The following is a 27,316-nucleotide window of genomic DNA, read 5'->3' as shown; positions in this document are numbered from 1 at the left end:
AGAGTGAATCTTAACCAGAAATCGCACTTGAGGGTTGAAAAGACTTTCTCAGAGACTTTTCCAAAACAAGGGGGAGAAATTAAAATGATGTAGTTGTAGCACTTACTAGATGGCGCTAATGTCAATAAAAGATCAATGTGATCATTGCTTCTTAATTCAAACAGGGCGTATTTTAATTTAAGATTTCGTGTTTAATGCAAACATTAATTCAGATGCTGAAAATTTAATTTATAGACTTATATTGATTAGAAATCTTGATAAACAAAATGTTCACGAATATTTAATCTGCATTGAATTATAAATGCATAATTTCGATAGGCCTGTAAAATATTTTTTATTATTACTTGATAATTGTTACTGTTCAAAGATTATACTATAATACATAACACTGAATTTTAATACAATACTTAATGGCTGATAAATAATTGTGGGTAAAAATTTAATTATTTGTAACTTTCTTAATTGTGATGAAGAACATAAAATCTTTTAAAATTTTGTCTTAAAAAATGTAGATTTGCGAGAAATCCATTTTAAATTGAAACATTCAAAGGAACAAAATTGAAACAAACTTGAGGAGTTGGTATCTTCTTCGGCTGAAAGTGAGATGAAAAAAAGTATAATATTTCATTTGTAACTGGTTTTTTCGACAAGTTAAATTAGCTTTTCTTAACTATTCATGACTGTTTACTTTTCTCAAAACAGCCTTATATATGTTTTAGAAATGTTTAAAAAAAATCTTGGTAGTCATATTTTAGATTTCCCCAAAAAATTCTATAATAAAATTATTTACTTACCAGCTTTTCCGTCTTGATCTATATAAGCTTTCAGATTTTTATCGTAAATTAAAGTACTATTAATGTACAACGGGGTACATAAATATTACTTTAATTATTAGAAATATTTATATTAAATTTATTTTTTGAAATATTTTAGAATATTTATACTTTTTTTTCAATTGCTACACCATGCATTGAATAGAAAATATATATAAATGTCGTTTAAATTTATTTAAATGCTATTGCTTTTTAAAAAACATGTCTTTGGATTTTCTAGCGTTATCATCACTAAAAAAATTTAAAAAGTCAAAACTAGCAGAATATGATAAAAATTACCATGTTTCTGACTCTATGGGAACACCAAAAAGTTCGTTAATTTTTAGCGCTTTGACAAAATTAATAATAAAATATGGTTTCATAATATGTGATAGAATTTGGTAAATATGGTAAAATTTGGAATTTTTTATTATACCTTAGAGTATGGCATAAAACCATTTATTATATTAAATTTACTTTTCACACATGAATTGTTATCGAAAGTGTGGAAATAAAACTAAAACTTTGACAACCAGAATTTCCAGTAAACCATTACTATGAACAGAAAAATTTCCAAATGAATAATTTAAATATGGTTGATTTCATTAACCAGAATTAGGGGGGGTATAAGAAACGCCATTACCACACAGAACTGTAATTTTACCAAATTTTTTTCCTCCGTGTTATAAGAACTTATAATCATCTAAATAGATTCAGAACTAGATTTACTATAATCCAAAAATATTCGAGTGCAGAAAAGCTTGATTACTACTGTATATGATTATTTATTGCACAGACTTAAAATTATAAATTTCAATTTTATTTACTGCTGCAAAATATGCATTGAATTCATGTTTAAGAAATTTCTAAATTTTATGATTGCTTTCATCACAATATGAACAATTTCAATATGAACGCAATTAGTTATTTAATTTGTAACTAAGTCAATAATACTGCATGTAAATCATCAAGAAGATTAAATGTTTTTCATGGGATGTTAAAAAAAAATTTCGCTTAAAAATTTACATAATGGCAAATGTAATAAACATTAAAACAGAGATGCATGAAAGGTGTTTCTAATAACCATCTTTCAACTCCTCACTGTTCTCTCACGTAATCAAACCTGCCTTGCTGTTTATTACGCCTATCTTTCGGTACTGTGTTTTGACAGATTTGTAAATCGTTTTTTTTCTTTTTTTTCAAGTTTAAAGGTTAATTTGTGACTCCCAATATGTATACTTTTTAGCTTTCATTTTTGATAGGGATTCTAATAATATTTATTAAATGTGATTTTTAGTGAGCACCCTCTAAAAAAGTTGTTTACATACGCTATGATACACTTTGATTTATTTTAAAATTTTATTTTCGAAATAAAACCGTGTGATACAAAAATGTATCTCTTGTTTGATGATGAAAACTAAAGAAGAAGGGGTTGTGATATTTAGTTCAGAAAGCGGTCTATATTTCGCGTTAGCTTACTTTGGCAGATTTTAATTGATTGGCAATGTAAATCGGTCGTCCATTGAGATACGTTGCATTTATTTGCTATCTTTGTAATAAGGAAAACAAAAATAGACATAGCTACTATACTTGGTATCTTAAAACTAAAATTTAACAGTAAATATCGATAGTAAAAATTATTTTAAATTTTTTGATTATTTCCTTTTAAAAAATTTTATATTTTAAATGAAGTATGAAATATAAATTTATTTTATTATTTATAACGTAAAATTATCTCTTTAAAAACATTATTGAATAATACTTACTAAATAACTTGCCTTAAAAAGAAAAAATAATACTATTATTTTCACCTTAAGCAAATCTCATCACTTTAAATATTTTCTGTTCACCTTATTTCTACTTTCTATTTCGTTAATTTTAAATTGCTTTTGAAAATGGAATACAACTGTCTCAAAAAATTAATACAAATAGCTGGCTGAAATTCTATAATTAATATAAAAAAATAGCTCACGATTTTAAAAATACAAGCCCACAATTACGGCATGTCTATTCTGTGAAGGGGTGAACTAGATCAATTGCTTCTAAAAGTCTGTCAATTGTTTGTGTCTTTTGATTATTAAGGCATTTTTACTCATTCTCTATTGTTGCAATCAAGTATTGCTTGATTAAAAGATGCATTCAAGTGACGTCATCTTGAATATCTCTATCCCTTCATAATAAACATCACAATTGCCGAGAACTTTACTTCATTGGCACAAAATTACATACTCTAGTTTCTGCAACACTGCCAACTTAAGTACGTAGAAATTAAAATTTAAATTTAAAAAAAAATTTAGAGTCAATTGAATAGAAATTGTAAAAATGTAAAAATTGTCTTTAAAGGTTTATAAAAAAAGTTCTGACTGTCTTATTTTTTTAATTTTTCAGGTACCCTTTGCCGCCAATGTTACATTCCTCAATTGCTCTTTGATATTTTCTTCTGGACCGGGTACGTGAACAGCTGTTTGAACCCCATAATCTACGCTTGTTCGAGTCGAGACTTCAAGAGGGCATTCCGTCAGGTATTACACTGCACTGTTCTTGGATCTGACCGAGATCTGCAGTCATTCCGTGCCCGAACCATCAACTTCACTCTTCGAAGTACTCGCCGATCTGACAAAAAAGATTCTGAGAAGATGACTTTTGATGTGACAAAGATTCCACCCCTTATTCAACCCCAATATTCACTGGATAGCGAGTCACCAGGAAGTATCAATGAAAATAATCTCGATGATGATTTACCACCAGCTTACCACAGTATTTCCGCACCAACCATTGCAGAAGCCATCAAGAGAGTGAATTCTGTGATTCGAGCTGGATCCGGTACTGACACCGATTGCACAGTGATGGGCAGTTCGGAGTGACATTTCGGCCACATGATGTCAGGTGTGTTCTCTTTTTGATGAGCCGTTGCTCGTTTCACTTCTTGGCGATGATGATGTAGTAGTGAATCATTTGCTGGTGAAAAGCGGCTCCTTGGCCTATCAATTTCTTGGTTTAGACCAAGAATTGAAGCGTCAGCTTCGCCACGCTGGGCACTATCGGTTAGAGCAGTGTTGTACCACCTACTGTTGCGGATGTTTTGTATCAAAAGCTGCTCACGTGCTTTATCACATGCTGCCCTCCACACACTTTCCCTCGTCTTATTTTTTTTATTGATTTTATTTTTGTCTTCAAACTTAATGTTTTAAATGTGGTCTCACATAATGTGTAGTTGAAGCATGGACACAACCTTTTAGTCATGAGTGTGAAATTACATGTCGTATATATTTTAAAATCCTAAATTTATTTTAAATTGTTTATTTTTGTTTTTGAACGCACTTAGCACGTAACGTGACACTTATAAGTGTGTAGCCACGAATTATCTTCTGTTTATAAGCGTATAGTGTATTATGTGTGTTAGATGCATGTAAGAGTAAAATGAGTATTGTGATTAGCATTTAATAGCAATGTGCATGACGATAAACTTTCTAACAAACACCTCAATATATATTGTCTTCTACATAAAAACCGAAGTCGTTTCTAAATTTCATTCTTAAGCATGAATCTAGAACAAATATTCTAAAATAAGTTTAAATATTAGTTGTCTGCCAATTATAATTTTAATTTCGTGTGTTTTTATAAAATACTCCCAAACGAGCTTACTTTTTCCCATTAGTTTTTCAAATATGGTGTCTAAAAATATATGGTTGACTTGAAAAAAAATTTTTGCAAATTTTTTAGAACATGAGAAATTTTACCGTACATTTATTGAAGTCTTTTGCAACCGCTTTTTTTTCTCTAATATAATTGGAATGTCCCTTATCAAACATTGTGTAAAAAAATTTTCATGTGGAATAGTATTGAATAGAATTCTTCTTAATGGTTTCATTAGATAAACCAATTTTTTTACTTGCATGATCCATTATTTGTCTCTCAACAAATAAAATATAAAATCTTAGCTAAAACATATACATTTAGCATACACTTAGCTAAAACCCATACCCATACATAATATTTTCTAATCAAGGAACAGAATAATCGAAAATTACCAATGTCTCCAAAATATACAAATAAAAAAAAATTTTGTTCAAATAAAAATTATTATGAAAGTTATTGAAATTGGGAAAATTTTGATGGGTTTGTTTTCATTCAAAATACTTAAGCATTTTTTTAAAATCAAATTTTTTACGTCTTATACATTTTTAAATTAAACGTTAACATTTGTTTTCCATGGTCTCAAATATAATAATTATGTGCAATATTTTGTGATCTGTACTTGCTGCAATAACAGATCAAGCTTTATAAAATTCTTTTATAAAATTTTATCAAGATAATTGCAGTTTAAATTGCTTTTGAGTTGAGAGTTTCTTTTTAAAATTACATTTTACATTACTTAATCAATAAATTTTCTAAGTAAAATTTAAAAGTTTAATCATTTCACTATAACACGGGAAATTTGTACATTATTTTTAATTTTATTTAAAAAAAATATCATTATGACAAATAAATATAAATTATCCTTTTAAACGATTAAAATATTCTACGAAATTAAACGATTTATATTTGTATTTTAATTTAAATATAAAAATGGCACTAAAAAATGCAAATTATTTTTACTTCTTTTTAAATAAAAGGTATTCGTAAGCAAAATCAATTTGAGTTATCACTTTAAGTAACTGAAATCTTCTTTAAAATAAAATCATTGATTTTTCATTTTAATTTGAATGCTATAATGCCAATATAAATTATTTTAAGTTTTTAATGAAAATATTTAAAATATCATGTAAATATAAATGATCTACGATTGAATTTTGAGTAATTCATCGTTACACTTTAATTTGAATCTAACGATGCCAATTGAAACATTTTTAAAATTTTTTAATTTTATTATAAAAAATTATTTTGATATCAGATGAATATAAATTATTTATTTAGGATATTGAAATCGTCTTCTAAATGAAATCAGAATAACTATGATATGGATTTCATTTCAAATTTAAGGATATTTATAGAGAAATTAAAAAATTATTCTTCATTTTTTTAATAAAAATTTTTATGCTTTCAAAATTAGCATAAATCATCTATTAAGAAGAAATTATATCTGTTTTTGTTAACATGAAACTTATTGCTATTCAAAGATTGGAACCTAAAGAAAATTATTACAAATATTATTTAATCATTCACAAACCCAAACTATTGAAGAATATTTGAAATTCTGAAGGTTTTCAGACCTTCAATAAATAGTGATTCACCAATATTATCAATTTGTCAAATTTAAGGGGATTTTTCGTGACCATTTTAAGGCTATTTATACCAAAACTGAAATCCACCGCACTTCACGCTAGAATGTTAAATTTCACATTAAATAAAATTTTGCAACTTTAATGATTTTAGACAAAGTAATTTGATAACTCATAAAATTTTCCATTCGATTTAAAATATAACAGGGCATGATAATAATGCAACTTCTAATACACTTAAATATTTTTGATCACGTTTACTGTCTTTAACTCATTAAATGATAAGTTTATTATCAAGGCAATTATAAGGGGTATCTCCAATTTGTTAAAATCAATTATAAAAAGACCTATGTGCAAAGCAAACTACAATAATAAAAGACATCCTGTTCAATTTTTATGTTAATCTGTTAAACATTTGAAGAAGCAATGGGGCAATAAATTTGCAAACAAAACTAGGGCTATTTAAAAAAAAATCTAGAATTTATTTTTAATAATTTCTCATGAATTTTGATTCCCCATAAAATTTTCCCGGGAAAATATGTTCCATTCTGCTCCCTCTAGCTACGCCTGTAGGTTAAAAACGCGAAGTTTTTTTTTAAAAAATGGATGAAAGTGTTCAAAAATGAATATGTTTGAGGTTAAAAACGCAAGCCTGAGTTAACAGCAAGAGAGAAAAAGCTGACTAATTACGCCTATAATTTAAGATAGAATTATATAGACCCTAAAGTTGTAGAGCGTCTTCGTTGAAGGAGAGCATCTTCCTAATTGAGAAAATAATCATGAAATTATTTTAAAAGTAGTACAATATATAAGAGTTTTTTTCTGGAACCAAAAGAATTTGAAGCAATGTAACATAATTTAAAAGAAAAATACAATCCATGACACCTTTACAGATTTTGCTGATTTTTTTCCTTCTATTTATAAATTTTTTTTAATGTCTAAGTTTAGACGAAAATGCCACCCCCATTAACAGTTTGCGTGAAAATGTTTTCTAGAACACACAAACGAGTAAGAAATGTTGGCAGTTAAAAATTGTTGAAGAATTAATTTTCTTGATTCATCAAAATTCTGCTATACTTTCTGTACAGCTCATATCAAACGATATTTTTATTAATTTCTGACAACTTCTGATTTTTCCATTTATTTTTTAATGTACTGAATATTTATTTTTTGAAATATTATTTCTGAAAACTATTTTTTTAATAAATTATTTTTAAAAAAATAGTGGATTTAAAATATAAATACATTTAGAGGACATTTTTTATTAAAAAAAATGTCCAAAACCTATTCAGTGCCGATTCCTTTATTTATGTGTTCGATTTTAGGAATATGCACTGTGCACACTTTTTTATATATATAATAAATTGCATTATTCATGATACTTGAGTAATTTTAGTAAAGTTCAGATAAAAAAACCAACTTTCTCTAAAATTCCTTGAATTATTCGGTAAATTCAACACACCATTAATTTTAATTTTTGGCTTTGATATTTTTTAAAATATTTAATAAACTGATATATTCAAATAAGTTTGTAACATTGTTTGAAATTTTAAAGTTTTGTACTAAGGTAGTAATCAATAGCATTAGTTTAAGAGTTAAATAAAATTTTAGGATAATATATGCAAAATATATTAGATTTAAAAGAAGATTAAAATCAGTTATTCTTTAAGATGCTTTCATTGTCTTTGATTTTACAACTTGTGTGACAAAATTATTACATGCACTCAGATATTTAACTCTAATGATTTAATCTTAGTGCAGTTAAAAATTAGTTTTATACAAGAGTTAAAAATTCTCTTATTTTTCTATAAAAACAACCTAACTAAGCACAGTGTATGAGAAGGTATATGTGAATGTCTATTGTATTTGTGGAATATTTTTGTGATAATATTATTAAAATATTTTTGCATTTTATTAATTTTTTTAATGACACCTAGGTGAAACAAATTACTTCTTTTTTACTATCCTGTGTTGCCAAATTTGGGAAAAATTTATTTTTTCTACGTTTTTTTTCTCTTCTTTTTATCACATTTTTTTTCTTTTAAGAAAAAAGGAAGTTCAGAGGATTTAAAGTAAAAATTTTGCTAAAAGGTTTTTTCTTTTTTTTCTTTTTTTTTTTTTGGTATTGGTGAGATGTTCTGAAGGAGTAAAAATATTTTTAACCCATTACTGCCCTAGGTCCCTTTATAGGGATGGTTTAAAATACGCAATAAATTCTTGCATGATTTTTTTATAGATTTAAAATTTATTTAAGGTATCCTTTTCTTAAAGTTTTGTTCATAAACACATAAATTAAGAAAATTAAAATTATTTTTTAATCTATTAGTGCCCTTGGTCCTTCTATAAGGACGATTGAAAAATACAATAAGAGCTGGCAGGAATTTTTTGGATTGCAAATTCATTTAAGTACGCAGTTTTTTTTAAAGTTTTGGACATAAAAACATGAATTTAGCTATTGAACTAGATTATTTTTATTTTTTCAGATTTTACTATTTTTTTTTTAATTTTGTATTGCGGTCTGAAATTTTAAATATTTTCCAACTTTTTCAAATAATACCAAATGTTTCGAAGCACTTTTTTTTGGTAATTTTCCGTTCTATTTCTCGACATTAAGCATTATTATTTTAATTAATGTTGAAAAATTGCGACATGAATTAGAAAAACCAAAGTACCTTTAAAAGCAACTAATGTTAATCACTACTAATCAATATTGGAGCATTAAGTCCAAAAATAAATATCTCTTATTATTTTATTTAATTATGTTTTTTATATATGTTTTATACATATAATTCAGATCTAAGATTTCTGTAGTTACTATTAATGAATTGTGTTCAAAAGGCAATTGCGTTTGGTGGAAGAATGAGATGTTTTAGCGATCGTCAAGAAATTCTTCTTAAGACACATTTTCCCATTAAAAATCTAGTAAAAAATGTTTTGTGTATACAATTTTAACCATAACAATTATTTTTAACAGAAAAATTATACTTTTATAGTTGGTTTATTTGAATGAAAAAAGTATTCACACTCATGAATCTACTAGAAATCCATTCATACTAAATAAAATCGTGAAGCATCAAGTTATTTTTAAATAATACAACTATAAAAGCCATAGTTGCAAAGCTTTCTTCAAGGAAAATGAAGAGTTTGTTTGCATGTTTTTTGTGGTTTAAATAGTCTAGTTAAGGGACACTATACTAAATGTTATTATGTATCCATGTGGTCTGAAATTCTTTTTTATGTCCTGAATTTGCATTTTTCTTCATTTTCTTTTTATTTATTCTTAATGTTCTAATAAATATCCTTATCGAAAAGTTCTCTTAATGTTGACGTTCATATACTCGTATTAAAATGTATACTCAATCATGAGAAATTTTTAAAAATTTATTTCGATGCTAGAAAGTTATATTTCAGATGCATTCAGAACGTTATGAGCATCAAATAAAAAAATTTACATTAATGAAATTATTAGTATGAATGAACATTAAAATTTTACTTCGGACGGAAATGTTTAGAAAAACCTTGATCTAGATATCACACAATTTTTTAGCCTATATAGGCTGTGTCAACTACCATATATGTTTATGTATATGTGTATTCATGTGTTGTAATATCAAGTACTTGTGTATTGTTAGTCAAAAGATATGTTTAATATATCTATTTTTTCTAACATCAATTAACTTTATTAAGTGTCAATAGCATTCTTTTTTTACTGGTCATTATTTTTGTGCTGTACAATTATTTACTTTATGTTATTCAAAATGTTGTCTCTGTTATTATCATTTCTGTGGACTTCCACATGGCAGTTCAATTTAATAAATTTTGCTCGATTTCCTAAATATAGAAATGTAGCAATAAGTAGTATTTTGAAAACAATACATTTTTAAAAACGTAAGTAAAACTTTTTATTCTAAACATATAATTCTTTCTGTTTATAACTCTAATTTAATTTTTTTTTCTTCAAATTTGATAAAACTTTTATAGTTTGAGAAGTGGAAATAATTTTTATACCATAACGGAAAAGAATAATTTTGTATTTTCTACTGAATATTTATTGCATTTGTAAACATTTTTCACGACATTTTCCTTTACATTACCCCAAATTTTACTTACTTTTAGAAGGGAAATGAAATTAACATTCTTTAGCAAATACAAAATTAACCATATCAAAAATGTTATATCACTTAAAACATCTTATAGGAAAAGAAATTATTTCTATACATACATGCATGCAAAACAACCCTCATAACAAAAATTATTCAAATGAATCAAAATTATATTAAATCTAGTTTTTGAAATAGCGTAAAAATTTAAATATTTTTTTAAGGTGAAGATAAATATCTATACTACAAGTACGTAGGCGGGCTAAACAAAATTGTCAATTTTTCTAAAAGAGGCAAGTGTTTCTGTGTTCAAAAGGTGTAAGTGTTCAAAACTGATAGAAAAACGTTTTCAAAGCAAATGTATCGTACGTAAATTTCCAACTTTACGTTATTGCAATAAACATTGCAAAACGTTATTGCAATAAAAAAGATAATTTTCAGTTAAGAGAGTAAATTTCTTTGCTGGAATTTGTAAAATAGTTACGTTATTCCATAACAATTTTGTGAAAAGGCACAGATAAAAGTTCTACTGTTCATCAGGAAAAGTTCTACTGTTCATCTTAATTTAAATAAAGGGGATTTTCTGATATTCTCCGTTATAACAATTTTTGTCCATATTTCCATATAAGTGCCCCTCACTGTAGTTTTAGAATACCGCTCAAAAATGTTTTAAATGTATAATAACTTTTCCAGTTTCATATTATGCAACATAATTTAAAAATGAAAAATATATTATACAATCGGAATAGGCCTAATAAAGCAGGTCTCTTCTGCATAATAGCACTTTTAGATCATTTTTTCATTCAATATTTCTAACACTTTTGAAATGAATTTATTAATTTAATTATCAATTATCGCAAGTGTTTTATTATTAAGTTTAGTTATTAGCCATTAAATGTTGTATGAGTTATTAATTAATAAATAACAAGTAATCTTAAACACACTGCATTAAAAAAATAAAATCTGAGATTATTTTGATTCTTGTAAAAATTTGTATACATATTTTTTAAGCAATAAATACAAATTTGGAGAATTAAAACCAAAATTATGTTTTAATTTCTGCTTCATTTAGAGGATTTGGAAAAGTAGATTAAATCAGGACAATTTAGGCTTTACATATGTTATTAGTCTTCGTTATGAGTCACTAAATGTGACCTTGTGTCTGGAAACCTATTAGTATTACATTTATTTTTAACCCATTTTTACCTAGCGTTCTTTTAAAATATTTTATTAAAAAAGAAAGAAGTGGTAGCACATGTGTTTATTATTAGAATAAATTTTGCAAGAACAGGATAGTTCTATGATATATTAATAATACAAAGAGAAAGAAGTACCGTGTTATATGGTAATGACATTTTTGGTAAAAACGAAACATAATTCTGGTAATGAAACTCAAAATATACAGTATGCAAACCATTCATTTGGTAATTTTTCCGTTCATATGATAACGGTTTACCGGAAATACCAGTTTTCAAAATTATAATTCTTATTACCACACATTTAGTAAAAAATATAAACTGAAAAGTAAATTTAACGGAATATAGAGTTTTTGTGCCATGCTAAGGTATCATGATAAAATTATCAAATTTTACCACATTTACCAAATCTTCTCAGGAACGTATCATAAAACAATATTTTTGCTAATTTTGCCAAACTCATTACCAAAACGCTTTGGTAAAATTACCAAGTATTTTGGTGTTCTCATACAGTCAGAAACACGGTAAATTTTGCCATATTCTGATGATTTTTACCATACTTTTTTTCTCAATGTATAAATATTTATATCTAAAGTCAAAGTATAGTGCTTCTTTAAAGATAAAGTGGTAGGAAGTCTTTTTGGTAGAAACAAATATGTATTTTCACTTCACAGAACACATTTTGCAGCTGGGTATTAATGGGTTGAAAAAAGGTTTCCTATACATATAACCATTTTAATATCATCAGCTAGAGTTATTTTAATTGTTCATTTGTGCACTCTTTTTTTAATTTTAATCCGACTCAAAACAGTTGTTTTAAAATATCATGGACTAGTATTCATTTAAATTGATCAAATATTCACTAAATATAATTTTGGAAATACTTTTTGTACATAGTTTTAGTAATTTTTCATTTAAGACACCTCTTGTTCATTTACTTAAAACAAAAGTGCATTTTTTTATTTTTATAGAAATGATTTCCTCACGTTTTATTAATAACTTTTTAATTAATTTTTACGTATTTGCTTGGAAATGTCAATGGTTTTATTAAATGAGAAATATACAGAGTTGCACATTATTCAATGTAAATAATTATCTACATGTGTAGTTATCATTAGTGCAGTTATAGAGCTGCAAACAAGTTGAGTTTTTAAAAAAGTATAAAATTGTGTTGCGTGTTTAAATGTGTAAGGATTTTATAACTTGTCTTTATTTTTGTGCTGATATAAGATGCATACTAAAAGGAGTAGTATTTCTGTTTTATTTAGCAAAGACCAATTTTATTTAATTGTATTTAAACAATTCATAGAACTTAGAAATTTCAATCTTTTTCAAATATAATAATTCTCACGTGATTTTTCTTGTGTCTGATGCTACACTAATATAAACAATTAAAAATGTTTCTTCGAGTGATTTTCAGAAATTAAATTAGTTATAAATATATTTTACATTATCAAAATTTTAAAAATGAAAATATATAAAAAGTGGTTTCAAGGTCTTATCCCAGATGACGCGTGAAATAATTTAATGCATTATTCACAAAATTATTTGTCAAATACTTATCTGTACCAGAAATATCTAAATACCAAATGTGAATACGTTATATTTATTTTATTCATATTCATAAAAATAAATTGTGTGGAATATAACTGCTGATTTAGTCTAACGTGGAATCACCCTAAATGATTTTGTAGAATTATTCAGCTCATTTAATACACAGCAAGCACAGTTTAAACAAATCATCAACAAGAAAATTTTTTAACAAAGAATAACTTCTAAAGTCTTTTGCCTCTGATTTACTAGAGTTTCTTCGCACAGCAATTAAAACTGAAACGCAATTCATTAACACAATTAAATAAAGAATTATTATTATCCTTTTATAAATTATGTATTTTTATAAATAAAACAATAGCAGAATTTAAAAATTCAGAATTGGAATATTTTTCCTACTTATAATTTTTTTAAATTTCTTTCTGCCAAACATTTAAAGTATTTTAGTGTGATTAAGTTTTGCAAAATTTCAAGAAAATGTGATAAGCTGAATGTTTGAGGCAACAATGTTTAATTTGAAGATAAACATTAAATTGGACCTAAACAAAAACTTTATAAATAATTTTAAATTATGCAGGGTGGCTCCATAAACTCGCAAATTAAATTAAAGTTTATAAATTTAAATGGTTTTAGAGACAAATTATTTAAAATAATGTTCCATTGGCACAAAAGCAAGCTATCCGAACTACAGTATGAAAAATTATATATATATATATATATATATATATATATATGTATATATATATATATATATATATATATATATATATATATATATATATATATATATATATATATATATATATATATATATATATATATATAAATCCATACTCAAAATCCAATTATTACCATAAAGTCAATCAATCCAAATCATTACCATAAAATTTATTTCCACCGTAAAATTTTAGACCTTAATTTTTACAGCTATGTTTATTAAATTGCAATGATTTTATGGTAAATATTACTGTAAAAATTCTTGTATATCAGAAATTTTGTCCCTTGAAATTTTACGGAGTACTTTTTACCGTAATTTGATCAGGAATTTTTCATACTGTAGTTCGGATAGCTTGCTTTTGTGCCAATGGAACAAATCTATAAAATTTAAAATTCCCGATCAAAAATGTAATTATTCTGTTCCTCCTTATCTCGTACTTACATAATATTTTATTCAGATGCGACATACGTGGATATAAAATGACGTTAGTGAATGGCGACAAAGGCCATACAGAATGCTGTGATATGCTTGTAAATGCTAATAAACGTAGTTTTCCGTTACATTCCCTGATTTTACTGGTGTGTGGAGTCCTTTATTATCAAAACTGCAGTCGCCAAAATTACTTTTTGGCAAACTGTACTTAAATATATGCCAATTCCTATAAAATTAATTACATAATTATAGGACACTCTGTAATTTTTTTTAAATGCGACCACTTATTTTATTCATACATTCTTCCAGTTGATTTTGATAGTTTCCCAATTAGGTTAGGAAACACCGTTCTCACCGCATACGTATGCTTAATGCTCAATACCCTAAGTGAGCTACCAAGAACAGAGTTTCTCTCTTTCATGCCACCGATGATTTAATATTGGTTTCAAGGGGTACCTTTTGTTGACTGCATGAAGACTAGTTTTATTTAAAAATTGTCTGAATGAATAGAAGCAGAAGGTTTGAAAGGAAAAAAAGTATTAAAAAAAGCATGAGAGCTCAAAAAATTATATAAACCAATATGCACGGTGACAGATCTTGAGGGTTGGTACTTTTTTCCACAAAAAATTTTAGAAAGACAGCACCATCAAATAGTGCTTTTTTTCAGCAATGTTTACTCCCTAAAAATTAGTAAATGCTTAAAATTTCAATTAGAAATATTATGAAATACATGCTTCCGCAGCGTCGAAGGCGTAATTGACAAACCTATCCTCAAACAAGTCAAGAATTTGAAGCACTCTGGCTGTCTACAATCGAACAACAAAGTTTTCGATTTAGTCAAGTGGGTATCTGGCCAGGGTAGACATTAGATTAGTTCAGTAATGTTTAATCCCTTCAAAATCGGCATCCTTGTAGTATGGAGATGGACACTTTGAAGTGAAATGGCGTATCCTCATGCTGAAATCACAGTTGATTACGAAAGACAGACGGAACATCTGACGGCAGTTACTGTCAATAAAATCTTCCATCAAGGATGAAAACAGTTTCATGTGACATTTATCCTAATATGTATCAAACATGATTTGCCAGACCTACAGCCAACAAATCTTAGTTGTGTTAGCGGACTCAATTTTGAGCATTTATAAAAATAAAAAAACATCTAAGAAGCAGTAAATAAATATCGTTTATTTTTTCACTCCTGATTTTACATCTCTACTTAAAAAGTTTTATGACTCCTCAAAGTTTGTCACCCTGTATTTCATTGTTCCTATAATGCCTATAATCTTATGAAATTAATAAAGGATTTTAATACAGAGATTCCAGCCAAGTATTTTCTGATTTTTAACCTGTCAAAGTTAAGAATCATATATTTTTCAATTGCGTGCTATTTAAAGTGTTCATTTTGAAATATTAAGAATTAAATATTATACTTTAAAGATTCTCATTCAAAAGAGAAAAAAAGTCATTAAACATTGATAAATTTGTTAGGAAATACCATCTATTCAAATTTACTTACGAAATAATAGGAAATTTTAAAGAAAAAACTTTCATTGAACAGTTTTAGAAATAATACAAGAAAATTTTGTAATTCTGAGAGAGAAATGTTTTAAAATTAAATAAGAATCATGGTTCAAAATTTTTCTCTATCGCATATGTATTTGTACATTTCAGACGCTGACATTGCATTGATACTTTTTTAGACAAAATATTTTTAATTTATAACAAAATTTTGCATCAATTTAAATGTCGATATGTTTTTTAAACCGGCACAAAATATTAAATAAAACAACAGATATTAATTTTGATTGCTAATAACTTAATATTTATGAAATGGTTATTTATTTTTTAATCGTACTTAGAACTAGTATCCTATAAATTTGTTTACAATCTTAATTACATGTGATAAATTATGAGTATGTTTCTTGGTGTACTTTCTTCATTTATTTCTGTAAATATTAATGAAACTGATATTCTGTATAAAACTATAATGTGTATGTATCATAATAAAACTATGTCTCCTTAAATTTGGTAGTTTTGTTTCCTCAAATGATATATTTTAGTTTGTTATGCATTTTTGCTGCAACGTTTTGTGTCTGAGTGATATTTTTTTGCATTTTACACATTTTTTTGGAAAAGTGTATGTTTTTTAACATTTTTGTTACAAAAATTAAAAACTTTTTTGTCATCCTATTCATCGACTTTTGTATGATTTTTGTAAACCATTTTTGTTTTTTAATAAGAAAAGATGTGTGTCTCCATTTTTGTTAAATAAAGAAATATTCATTATGTATGAACAAACAGATTCATTTTGATCCACATTTTTGAAAACATGATTATTTCACATGATTTAAATGAACTGTTTTTATATCAAACTTTTTAATATTGATGCAATTCAAAAACACTGTTTTTCTACGTAACTTTTGCTTTTTTTCTCGTATTTCAAGATTTTTAAACTGATATTCATATTTCCATTTACAAAAATATAATCATCATAGATATTTCCCAAATGCTTTTCAAAGAAATATGCACACTAAGGATCGCAAATTCATGTGTAAGTAAAGAGAAAGGAAAATTTTGTTATAATCTATTAAACAATTTTTATTAAACATATTTTTCGTACTTTTTTCATTATTTTGAATTAATTTAGGTCAAAATAAGGGGAAAATATTATATTTATCATTTTAGTAATTTATGGTTATGAAATGCGGCATGAAGCGCCGATGTATTTTTCTATGTTTAATATAAAATTTTCAAGCATGACTCACTTCCAAACATAAATTTTTCATATTTTCAGTTATTTAGATCGAAGAGAAACAGTTATTCATTACTGAAATTTCGTTAAATAACAAAATCAATTACTGGTGAATTTTTAAATATGAATGAAAAACAAATTTAAATACACTTCATATGTATTTAATATTTTAGTACAAATATAATTTCGACGATCAAGCAGGTTTTTTAGTAACTAATAGATTGCTTTTTTTATAATAAAAAACCATACAGTATATTTTTTTATATATTTGCTTGCAGTTAGAGCTACAGACGAAAAATACATAAAAGAGAAACTGGTGTCCCGTCTGTGTTAAAGGGTTAAAACATACAGCCGATTTGGTTGACGAGTAAAACGTTGCCGATAGAAATTGCGATTTAAGTGATGTAAATTGTTTTACACATTATCTAATTTCAGCATTTTCTGGTCATATTTAAATGATAAAAAGGTTTTTTTTTGAAATTAAAGTTATTTTTGATTGATTAAATGAACTTTAAAATTATTTTCAAAAGTTATTGGCGCAATTAACTCTAGTGATATGACAATTTCTACTTAAGCATGAAGAGTTCAGAAACGAATTTCAGTGAGAATTTACAGAAAAAAAACTTTTTGTTTAATTCTTCTTGATAATTAAAATACCCAAATTCAACGTTGACCCCTCGAATCACAAAGACTAACTTCACGGGATATACGGATTATACGGAATCATGCTCTTCATGTTATTTATTTTTTAACTAACACATATCTCAAAAATTAATTGCTGCTAATCTTTATGCATGCAGTTATTATAAAAGTTAGGAACTAAACATATTGATTAAACATTTTCTCCCGCAACGATATGCCCCCAATTTAAAGCAAATTTTTTATTTGGTTCTTTTTTTTTTTCGAAATAAAAGTACCATTCCTAGTCTTTATAAGGTTGTCAATCACTCCGATTTCTACAAAAAAAAAATTAATAAATATATAAATTAAATAAAATTGGTAGAAAATCAAAAATTAAGTTTGCTAACTTAAGTTTGCAAGCCTTACCTGCCCGAAGAAAAAAAGTGTGGTCGAAACAACCGAAATATGGTTAAATTTACAGTGTTTCGGGGTCAATGGGACCACCTAAAAGCTCGGTAATTTGTGCCGAAGCATTTTGGTAATGATTTTGGTAAAATTAACAGGAAAATACGTTTTATAAAATGTGATAAAATTTGATAAATATGATGAAATATCGTAATTTTGATCATGATACCTTAGAGCTTAGCATAAAAACCATTTAATCGGTAAAATTTGCTTTTCATTTTTGTATTTTACACTTAATGTGTAGAAAGAAAAACTATAATTTTGAACAACAAAATTTTCGGTAAACCGCTACCATATAAACGAAAAAATTACCAAATGAGAGGTTTTAATACCGAATATTTTGGTTTACAATAACCAGAATTCTGTTTTTTAATTTTTTTAGCAGAAATGTTATCATTATATATTACGATAATATTTTCAAGAACTTTTTTTCGTATTTTCTCAAGAAACTATTAAAAGGAAGTGACATTTTATTTATGCCTTTGAGCTTTTTATGTATGAAAAATTATAATAAATGAAATTTAATAAATCGAGAATCGTACAATAAAATGTGCCTCTTGCTACCACTTATCAACAAAGTGCAGCAAGGTCTTCTCTGCATTTATCTAAAAAAAAGAAAAAGAAAAAAACGATTATTCTAAATTTCAGTTTATAAAGAGGAACTTTTCTCTCAACAGCTTTTTTAATCATTCAATTTTTGACAAACAAAAAAGTCAAAACAAAGAAAATTTTGAAATTTTTGAATGCTTATTGTTTCAATTACTCTAGAGTTGACTCACCATATCTTAGCTATTCAGATTAATCTTAATCAAAGATAATGTATTGTGAAACAGTACAATAATAAATTTTAATCAAACCCGAATCCAATTTTTAAAACATGTTTCTATATTTTCTAAAATAATATATGTAATATATTATTAATTTAAAATTTGGGGGGAAAATAGTCTACTTAACACTGAGCCGTGGCCCATCCAGGTGCAAACATACGTTTTTAATATGGAATATTATTTTAGAAAGTAAATATGTGGCTGAAAGTAAATATGTGGCTATCAAAGAAATTATTTAATGAAGAAAATATGATTTTCAAACAAGTAGATGGGTCTTCGGTCAAATAAAGAAAAGAGCACCCATGGAATTTAACTATTATTTTTATTTAAAAAATATAAGAATATTTTATTCGGAATAATTTTATCCATAAAATAATTTAGGACATTTATATAAAATAAATTTATAATCCTGATTTAAATTTTTTAATATATCATCCCTAGTTTTTGAATGCAGTTAAATCTGAACGCTACTGATTAAACCTCAATCATATGTCATTCCTCTAGGGAAAAAAATATTATTTTCGGTAGTCAAAAGGTCTAAATTTTCTTTCAAATTAATTCTCACGAAGGAAGATAAGCGAGAATGAAGAATAAATGAAATGTACAGAGCGTAAAGTGAAAAACCTTAATTTGATCTGAATTTTCACCAACTACGATGCAATCTAAATGATGAGAGAATTTAAATAAGCTAAAAAAATTAGTATCTACGATATTTTAAGTTGCGTAACATATCCAATAACTTTCTTTTTCTGAATAAACCCAACCTTTTTTTACCCCACGGAATTCCCTTAACCCTTAAAGTATAGAGGAGGAAACTCTTTACATACAATTATGAAACTCGTTTATTCCATTCTAATTTCATGTAAAAAATAATTTGTTGTAATTTACCGTTTTATTACTTAAATTAATAAAGCAGTTTGAATCTTAAACTAAACAACTATGTTATTTTAAATTGCAAAATTCAAAGGTTGAGAAAAAATAGTAGAATAGTTTCTGAGTTATAAGAATTGCAACGGAAAAAAAACACGCTTTTAAATTTTTATTCCTCAATAACTACCTGATTTAATTCTGATCAAATTCATGCTTAAAAATAACATATTTATTATATAAAAACTGTATACTACACTTAAATGGATAGTAAATCATTATTAAAAAATCCTTTTTCACATAAAATTAGTTAAAAATAATATTAATCGATTCATTTTTAACTTTTGATATTAAGAATCTGTGCTGTATTTAAAAACAAGAAAAGTATTGTCTAAAAAAATATAAATAATCTTTATAAACATGATAATTAGTACAATAAAAGGGATAAAGGTGGCTCGTTATATTTAACTCAAAACGTTAAGGCATCCTCAAAACGTTTTTAAAAAATAGTAATAGAATAAATCACATGTGCCTAAAGTAAGATCAGTAAAATTTATCATCAGAACCCCGAAAGGATAACACGGAAGAAAATTAACAAAGTTTGAGTTTTGAGCCCCAAATACAGAAGCTCCGGATCATTTAACGAAGCGTGCAACTCGTACAAATCGTTTTGGGCTAAAAAAAAAAACCCTCCTTTTTTTAAAAAAGTAACAAAAATTATTTATCTCATATTTACAATTTCAACTTTGTTGCAGCTGTTTTTTTTTTCTCCTTTGCTGATTTAAAAAATACATAAAATATATTTCAATTCTCAGAAAAAAAAATTCTGCTAAAAATTATATGACAATTGACAATTACATGGATTATGGGAATGACAATTCTGGTAATATATATATATATATATATTATATATATATATATATATATATATATATATATATATATATATATATATATATATATATATATATATATATATATATATATATATATATATATATATACACTACCGGTCAAAAGTTTGCGAAAATTTTGAAATCTACAAAAAAAAAAGGTCTAAATTCAAATGTTCATAGAACTACGAAAAATCATTCAAAATGCATGAAAATTTGATATGTTCTAAAGTGAACCTTCTACAGTTAGATACATATGATCAAATTGCAATACTTCGTTTTTTGCGAACTGAATCCAGCTTTTCATCATGGGTTGTTTCTATGGTGAAAAAAGTTGTTAAGTTAGAACGCTTGCCAAACTTGCAAAAAAATATTTTTGCACTTTCTGCTGATAGAAAATAGATATTTGAACCGTTCTATGTGAGTCCTCAAAATTTCAGATCGATTTTATTCTTTTTGACGAAGTTATAGAATTTTGAAAAATATGTGTACTTTTTTCGATTTCTGAGCACTCCACATATGCGTTCTTTTGGTCCATACATCTTCTACCAAAGAACTTTTTAATTTTAACGTTTTCTATATTTTCAAATAATTAATATTGGTTATAAAACAAATATTCTTATTCATTATTGTAATTATTGTTATTAAAAAGAATTTATTATGAATATGATTAAAACAATGTCTCATAGATGTCACATTTCATCGAAAATTTGTTTGTTCTTGCAAACGATGCTCTGATATTTCGAATAGAAATCAGTTATGGGACATTTTACAACAGGAATGGAACTCTATATCACTTAAAGTGATTAATGGTTTGTTAGAACGAATGCCACGCATATGTAAGGCAATAATAAAAGTAAAAGGTGGATGGTTCGAGGAATCTAAGATTTAAATGTTAATTTATTTAATTACAAAATACGAATAAGAATATGTTATATATTTGACCTGTTGTAAATAAAATAGTTTAGTAAAAATGCGAATTTTTTATACTACTGATATTATTTTTTAGAATTATTTATGTAATTATTTTTATAACTTTTTATTTTAATTTAATGTAAAGTAAAAATATCACAACAAGACTAATACACATGAGCAATAAATATAACAATAATAATTACAATAAAGAATAAGAGTATTTGTTTTATAATAATCATTAATTATTTGAAAATATAGAAAACATTAATATTAAAATTTTCTTTGGTAGAAGACGTATGGACCAAAAGACCGCATATGTGGAATGGTTCAAATAACTATTTTCTATCAACAGAAAGTATAAAAAAATTTTTTTGCAAGTTTGGCAAGTGTTCAAACTTATCAACTTTTTTCACCATAGAAACAACCCATGATGAAAAGCTGGATTCAGTTCGCAAAAAACGAAGTATTGCAATTTGATCATATGTAACTAACTGTAGAGGGTTCACTTTAGAACATATCAAATTTTTACTCCATTTGAATGATTTTTCGCAGTTCTGTGAACATTTGAATTTAGACCTTTTCTTTGTAGATTTCAAAATTTTCGCAAACTTTTGACCGGTAGTGTATATATATATATATAAACTGCTGTTTGTAGAAAATGCAACACCATGAAAGAATCATCAGAATCAAATGAAATTTAATGCAGAAACGACTTGTACTGATACAAATAAATGATGAAATTTTCAAAACAAAAGAAACAAATTAAGCGTCCGAAATCAGTATTTGGTGCAGCCACCACGCGCTGCAATAAGTGCTGCTATACGACGTGGCATGGAGTCAAACAGATGTTGAATATCTGCTTGAGGAAGAGAATTCCATATCGCTTGTATGCGCAACCAAAGTTCGTCTTTGGAAACTGCAGGACGCGGATCACGAGTGAGACGCCGACCAACCATATCCCACACGTGCTCAATAGGCGACATATCCGGCGAATAAGCAGGCCAAGGAAGAAGTTGCATGCGTTGTGCTGAACAGAAGTCTCTAACAGTCCGCGCAACATGTGGGCGTGCATTATCCTGCTGAAAGATAGCTCCAGGGATGCCTTGAAGGAAAGGAACGACTTCGGGCTGTAGCACTTCACGGACGTATCTGTTGCTATTGAGATTACCCTCAATTCGTATCAAATTGGATCGTCCATGATACGAAATCGCACCCCAGACCATAACTCCGGGTGTTCGACCACTATGTCGTTCAATAATACACTCAGGAAGGCAGCGTTGACCGGCATAACGTCTAACACGAACACGGCCATCATGGGTCCACAAATTGAAGCGTGATTCATCTGAAAAGACAACTTGGTGCCAATCAGCTCGCCAGTCTCTGTGCTCAAGAGCCCACTGCCGACGCAGCCGTCGATGATCCGCCGTGAGGGGAATCCTGTATAATGGCACCCTTGCACGCAATCCACGGCGCAGCAGACGACGACGAATTGACGAAGCCGACAATTGTACACCTGTAGCAGTAGACCAATGTGCTGCCAGCTGCCTGGAGGAAGCTGTGCGATCATTCACCGCCATGCGGAGCAGGTGTCGATCATCGCGCTCTGACGTCACCTTCTGTCGTCCAGTGCCTGTTTTTCGAGTTGTTCGGTGCTCGTCGGTCCACTGCTTCCAAACTCGCATCACTGTGGAACTGTTTCGCTGCATACGAGCTGCTATTGCGCGATAGGAAAATCCTCCTTCTCGAAGGCCGATTATCCTCCCTCGTTCAAACTCCGTAAGTTGCTTGAATTTCTTATTCTTCCGTCGTGGAGGCATACTCAGGTCTCACTAAACGTTTGCCACTAACAAATAATCATAGACTATTTTCAACGTCCCGCTACAGCACTTTATTTATACGCTTTCAGCATCAATTCAGAGGGCGCTGCGCGCGCCACGCACGCGCGATGGCTCTGAAACTTTATTAATTTGCATAATATCCTATAATTGACATTTGCTGCGAATTTCATTTGATTCTGATGATTCCTTCATGGTGTTGCATTTTCTACAAACAGCAGTTTATATATATATATATATATGTAATATAGAAATTCTCATACGAGTCATTCTATATTAACTGGCAAGCTTAAAACATATGTTTCTTATCAAGTTTAAGATGTAGAAGTCGGTCTCTCACAAAGAGCCATAAAAAGTCAAGATGAACCAGATAAGGCCAGATAAAAGATTATGTTCTGAAGTTAATGGACAATAATTCATCAATGAAGATAGTCCCAGAAAGTTCCCGCCGTCAGAGTGGCGAGATACTTTTAGCGAATCAAAACCTCTAAATTTTATAAATTGAATGACGTTTCATTCAGATAAGAAGATACTTGCAACCACGCCCTCTCAGAATCTCACTTTAAAAACTCAGGACAGGCAAAATTGCGTGTCTTTTTCATATTTTCAATGGCTAGATAAAGCTGGGCCAACCCCAAACAATCCCTGCAAAGGGGGAAACCTGATGTAAATATCCCACGCATAATGTTTGCAATACTCCATCTAACGAAATAAAATGCCTTTTTAACAGAAGCCGCCTAAGTCTCTTCAGTTATCTAGCCTTTAAAGACGTAACATGACAAGCCGGCAGTCGGAAGTAATTTGTTTGGAAATAATGGCCCCAGATATAAACAGCAAAGAACATATCCATCGTTTCACTTCAACGAAAAGATTAGAGAATGCATATGTTTTACCTTCCGAAAAAGAAGATGAAAAGAAACAACAAATATGTCAACAAGTCCCGATGCATGGGGTGAAAAAGCTGAATTCCGTATAGTTCCCACCACAAAAGAAGTAAATAGAAAAATATGCAAGTGGATCGTCAAATCAACAATAAAAGGAACTTCATCGCCTGTTAAAGTCGAAATACAACCATGGAAAAAGATTATGTCAGAATAATTATTCATTCTAAAGTTCACCACCGCATCTGGATCAGTCAAAGAATCATCAAAAGCCATATGGAGAATTTCAACTCAGTAGAATCCCCAACCCCCCAAGAAAAGAAATGATATTACATCTATTTACAGTTCAAAGTGAAGCGGCATTCTTCCTCTAGGTGACGACATCTAAAAGAACACTTGCATCGAAATCATGGAAAACATCTGGATGGAGGATCTGGACTCACAAATGCTCCGAAAGAATATAAACATTATCTTCAAAACTCTAGAAGTAGTAAAAATATTCCGCGTATCTTCACGTAAAATGTTTAAGTCAAACCTTTTAATTTATAAGTATAAATTTGCAATATGACAACTAAACACGCCATTCTTCAAAATGGGTAAGTTATTTTAAAAAAAAAAAAAAAAATTTTCAATTTCTATAAGAATTTTATTTAGTTTTAAAAGGAAGTACATTTGTTTCTTATTATTTAATTGTATATTATGTATAAGTATTTCTTGAAATTGTGCTCTTCATTAAAGTTAATTTTAAGAGAAAAAGAAAAAAAAATGTTGATAAATTTTGTGATAAGGGAATTTACTAAAACATAATGAGCTAAAATGGTTCAAAATATTGAGATATATTATTTTAATATTCTCTTATTGTTTGTATTATATATTTTCTCATTATTAGTACTTGTATTATTGTTTACAAAATTTTTGAAAAAGTTTACATATGAAAATAAGAAAGAAGAAAAAATTAATGAGTGTAATATCAATGATAATCATGAAAATATTAAAAGTAATTGTGGAATATATAGGGAGCCGAATTCGGTTAATTCTAAAAGTATACAAACTTCTAATAATTTTAATAATACTGAAATTTGTGCCAATGTAGAAGAAAATAATTCAAATGTAACTCAAAATGTAAATATTGAATTTAAGATAGATTTTTCAGATTTTGAAACAGTTGTTCCACCTTTAGAAGGCAAAAAACACGACAATGTTAATTGGTGGTTCGAAGTATTTGAAGATCATGCTAAATTTTTTAATTTATCGCCTTTACATAAATTTGTATATGCAAAAAGGTGTTTACGCGAAAATGCGTTGATACTTCTTCGTAGCCATCCTAATATTAATTTGTTTTCTCAATTGAAAGAATTATAATTCGGTGAATTTTTTGTTACATATAACTCAGCCGAAATTCATGAAAGTTTGAGAAATAGGAAAAAGCATACGCACGAATCAGTGCAGGAATATTTTTTAAAATTAAAAGAAATTGCAATTCAAAATAATGTTGAGGAACAATCCTTAATGAAATATTGCATTAATGGCATACCCGATACAGTAGAAAATAAAGCTATATTATATGGGTCAACTAATTTAAATGATTTTAAAAATAAACTAAGAATATATGACCAAATGTGCATAGATAGAGAAAAAAATAAAATACATAATAATGACGTACGTTACAATACTTCTAAATTACTAAAGCAAAAGGAGGTTTAACTGCATTTAAGTGATTATAAAAATGATGAAAATCAGGCGACTCATGAGATGCGAGATTTGCCGCCCAGACCGTGTAAATTTTGCGAAAAAATAGGCATACGAAAAGCATATCACTGGGGGCAATTCTGTTCAAATAATCCGGTTATAAGTAAAAATAAAGCTGGAAAATCAAAGACCAATAAGTATCAATTACTTGTGTCAGGATACATAGAAAGTAAAAAATCCGTACAAAAGGATAAAAAAGAAAAGAAAGATAACTCGAGTTGCATGCAAAAATTAATGCTAAACTTGGATACGGGATCAACGATAAATTTGATACCCGAGCATATTGTATTGAAATTGAATGTTCCCGTTAGAAGTTGCAAAGGGATAAATGTTATCCAAACAAAAGGCAAATTAACACTTGCAAAAAAGTGTACTCTTAATTTAAAAATTGGTAATATGGTTAGATCGACTGAGTTTCTAGTACTAAACAACGATCTAAACTATGCCATATTGGGGGTACAATCTTTATGTGATTTTCACATCGTTATAAATTGTGTAAAGCAAATTGTTACCCAGAGAAACAGAAAACTGATCACTTTCTCACCTCTGGAAAATCGCGACTTGACTTTACAAATAATAACTGAAAATCCAATGCAAATAAGTGTTAGTAACAGTAAACAAAAAGAGGATGAAACTGAGAAAGCGAACATTAAGCAAACAATTTCAGAAATAAATATGACAAATAACGTAAACGCAAATAATCGTTGTACGGAAAAGATAAAAGAAAAAGTTAAAAAAGATCTAAAGATTTCGAATGTTTCTGAGATAAATTCTGGTAATGGAAACGAAATTTATCAGAACGTCATCCACGAAAAAACGGAATCGATAGAAAATGTGAAAAATTCTGATTTACTCAGAATTCTAAAGGATTATGAGGACATATTTGCTAAGAATAAATATGATGTTGGCAAAGTCAGAATAGAACCACAACGGGTGAGGTTGACTTCGGATTTACCGATCTCTTTAAGGCCATATAAAACATCTCCGAAACAACAGGAAGAAATCGATAACCAAATTCAGGAGTTATTAAAACATAATATAATAAAAGAAAGTTCTTCTCCATATTCTGCGCCAGTAACATTAGTATTTAAAAAGGAGGAAAATAAAAGAACGCGTTTATGTGTAGATTTTAGAAAATTAAATCAGGTGACAAAGTCGGACGCTGAACCGTTACCTCTCATGGAATCTCTAATTGATAAATTAGCTCAAAGTTTTTATTATTCTTCTATAGACCTCATTAGTGGTTATTGGCATTTACAAATCCACCCAGAAGACACAGAAAAATTAGCATTTGCAACACACAATGGGTTATATTAATGGTTACGTTTACCTTTTGGTTGGAAAAATGCCCCAAGCATTTTTCAAAGAACTATTCGTAGAATCCTTACTAAACATAAAATTAAATTCGCTGCAAATTATTTTGACGATATAATTATTTTTTCAAACAGCTACTCTGAACATTTAGATCATATTAAACAAA

The 27,316-nt window shown here is 27.8% G+C and overlaps 1 protein-coding gene across 2 annotated transcripts in view; it reads left to right on the top strand.

Moving 5' to 3' along the window:
• Positions 1–4,875, top strand: part of LOC107437025 (alpha-1A adrenergic receptor-like) — a 61,097-nt gene extending 56,222 nt beyond the window's left edge. For both annotated transcript variants that reach the window (XM_021148720.4, XM_016048889.4), the window contains one exon: positions 3,201–4,875. In XM_021148720.4, the coding sequence (XP_021004379.1) occupies positions 3,201–3,676 (476 nt within the window). In that variant the 3' untranslated portion in view covers positions 3,677–4,875. The remainder of the gene's footprint in view (positions 1–3,200) is intronic.
• The last annotated feature ends 22,441 nt before the right edge of the window (positions 4,876–27,316 follow it).

Source organism: Parasteatoda tepidariorum, chromosome 11, assembly GCF_982258835.1.
Source record: "Parasteatoda tepidariorum strain Cologne lab strain chromosome 11, Ptep-v5.0, whole genome shotgun sequence".
In the NCBI taxonomy this organism is placed as follows: Eukaryota; Metazoa; Arthropoda; class Arachnida; order Araneae; family Theridiidae; genus Parasteatoda; species Parasteatoda tepidariorum.
The sequence above is the reverse complement of the archived record's forward strand: the minus strand, read 5'-3'. Positions and strand labels throughout refer to the sequence as shown.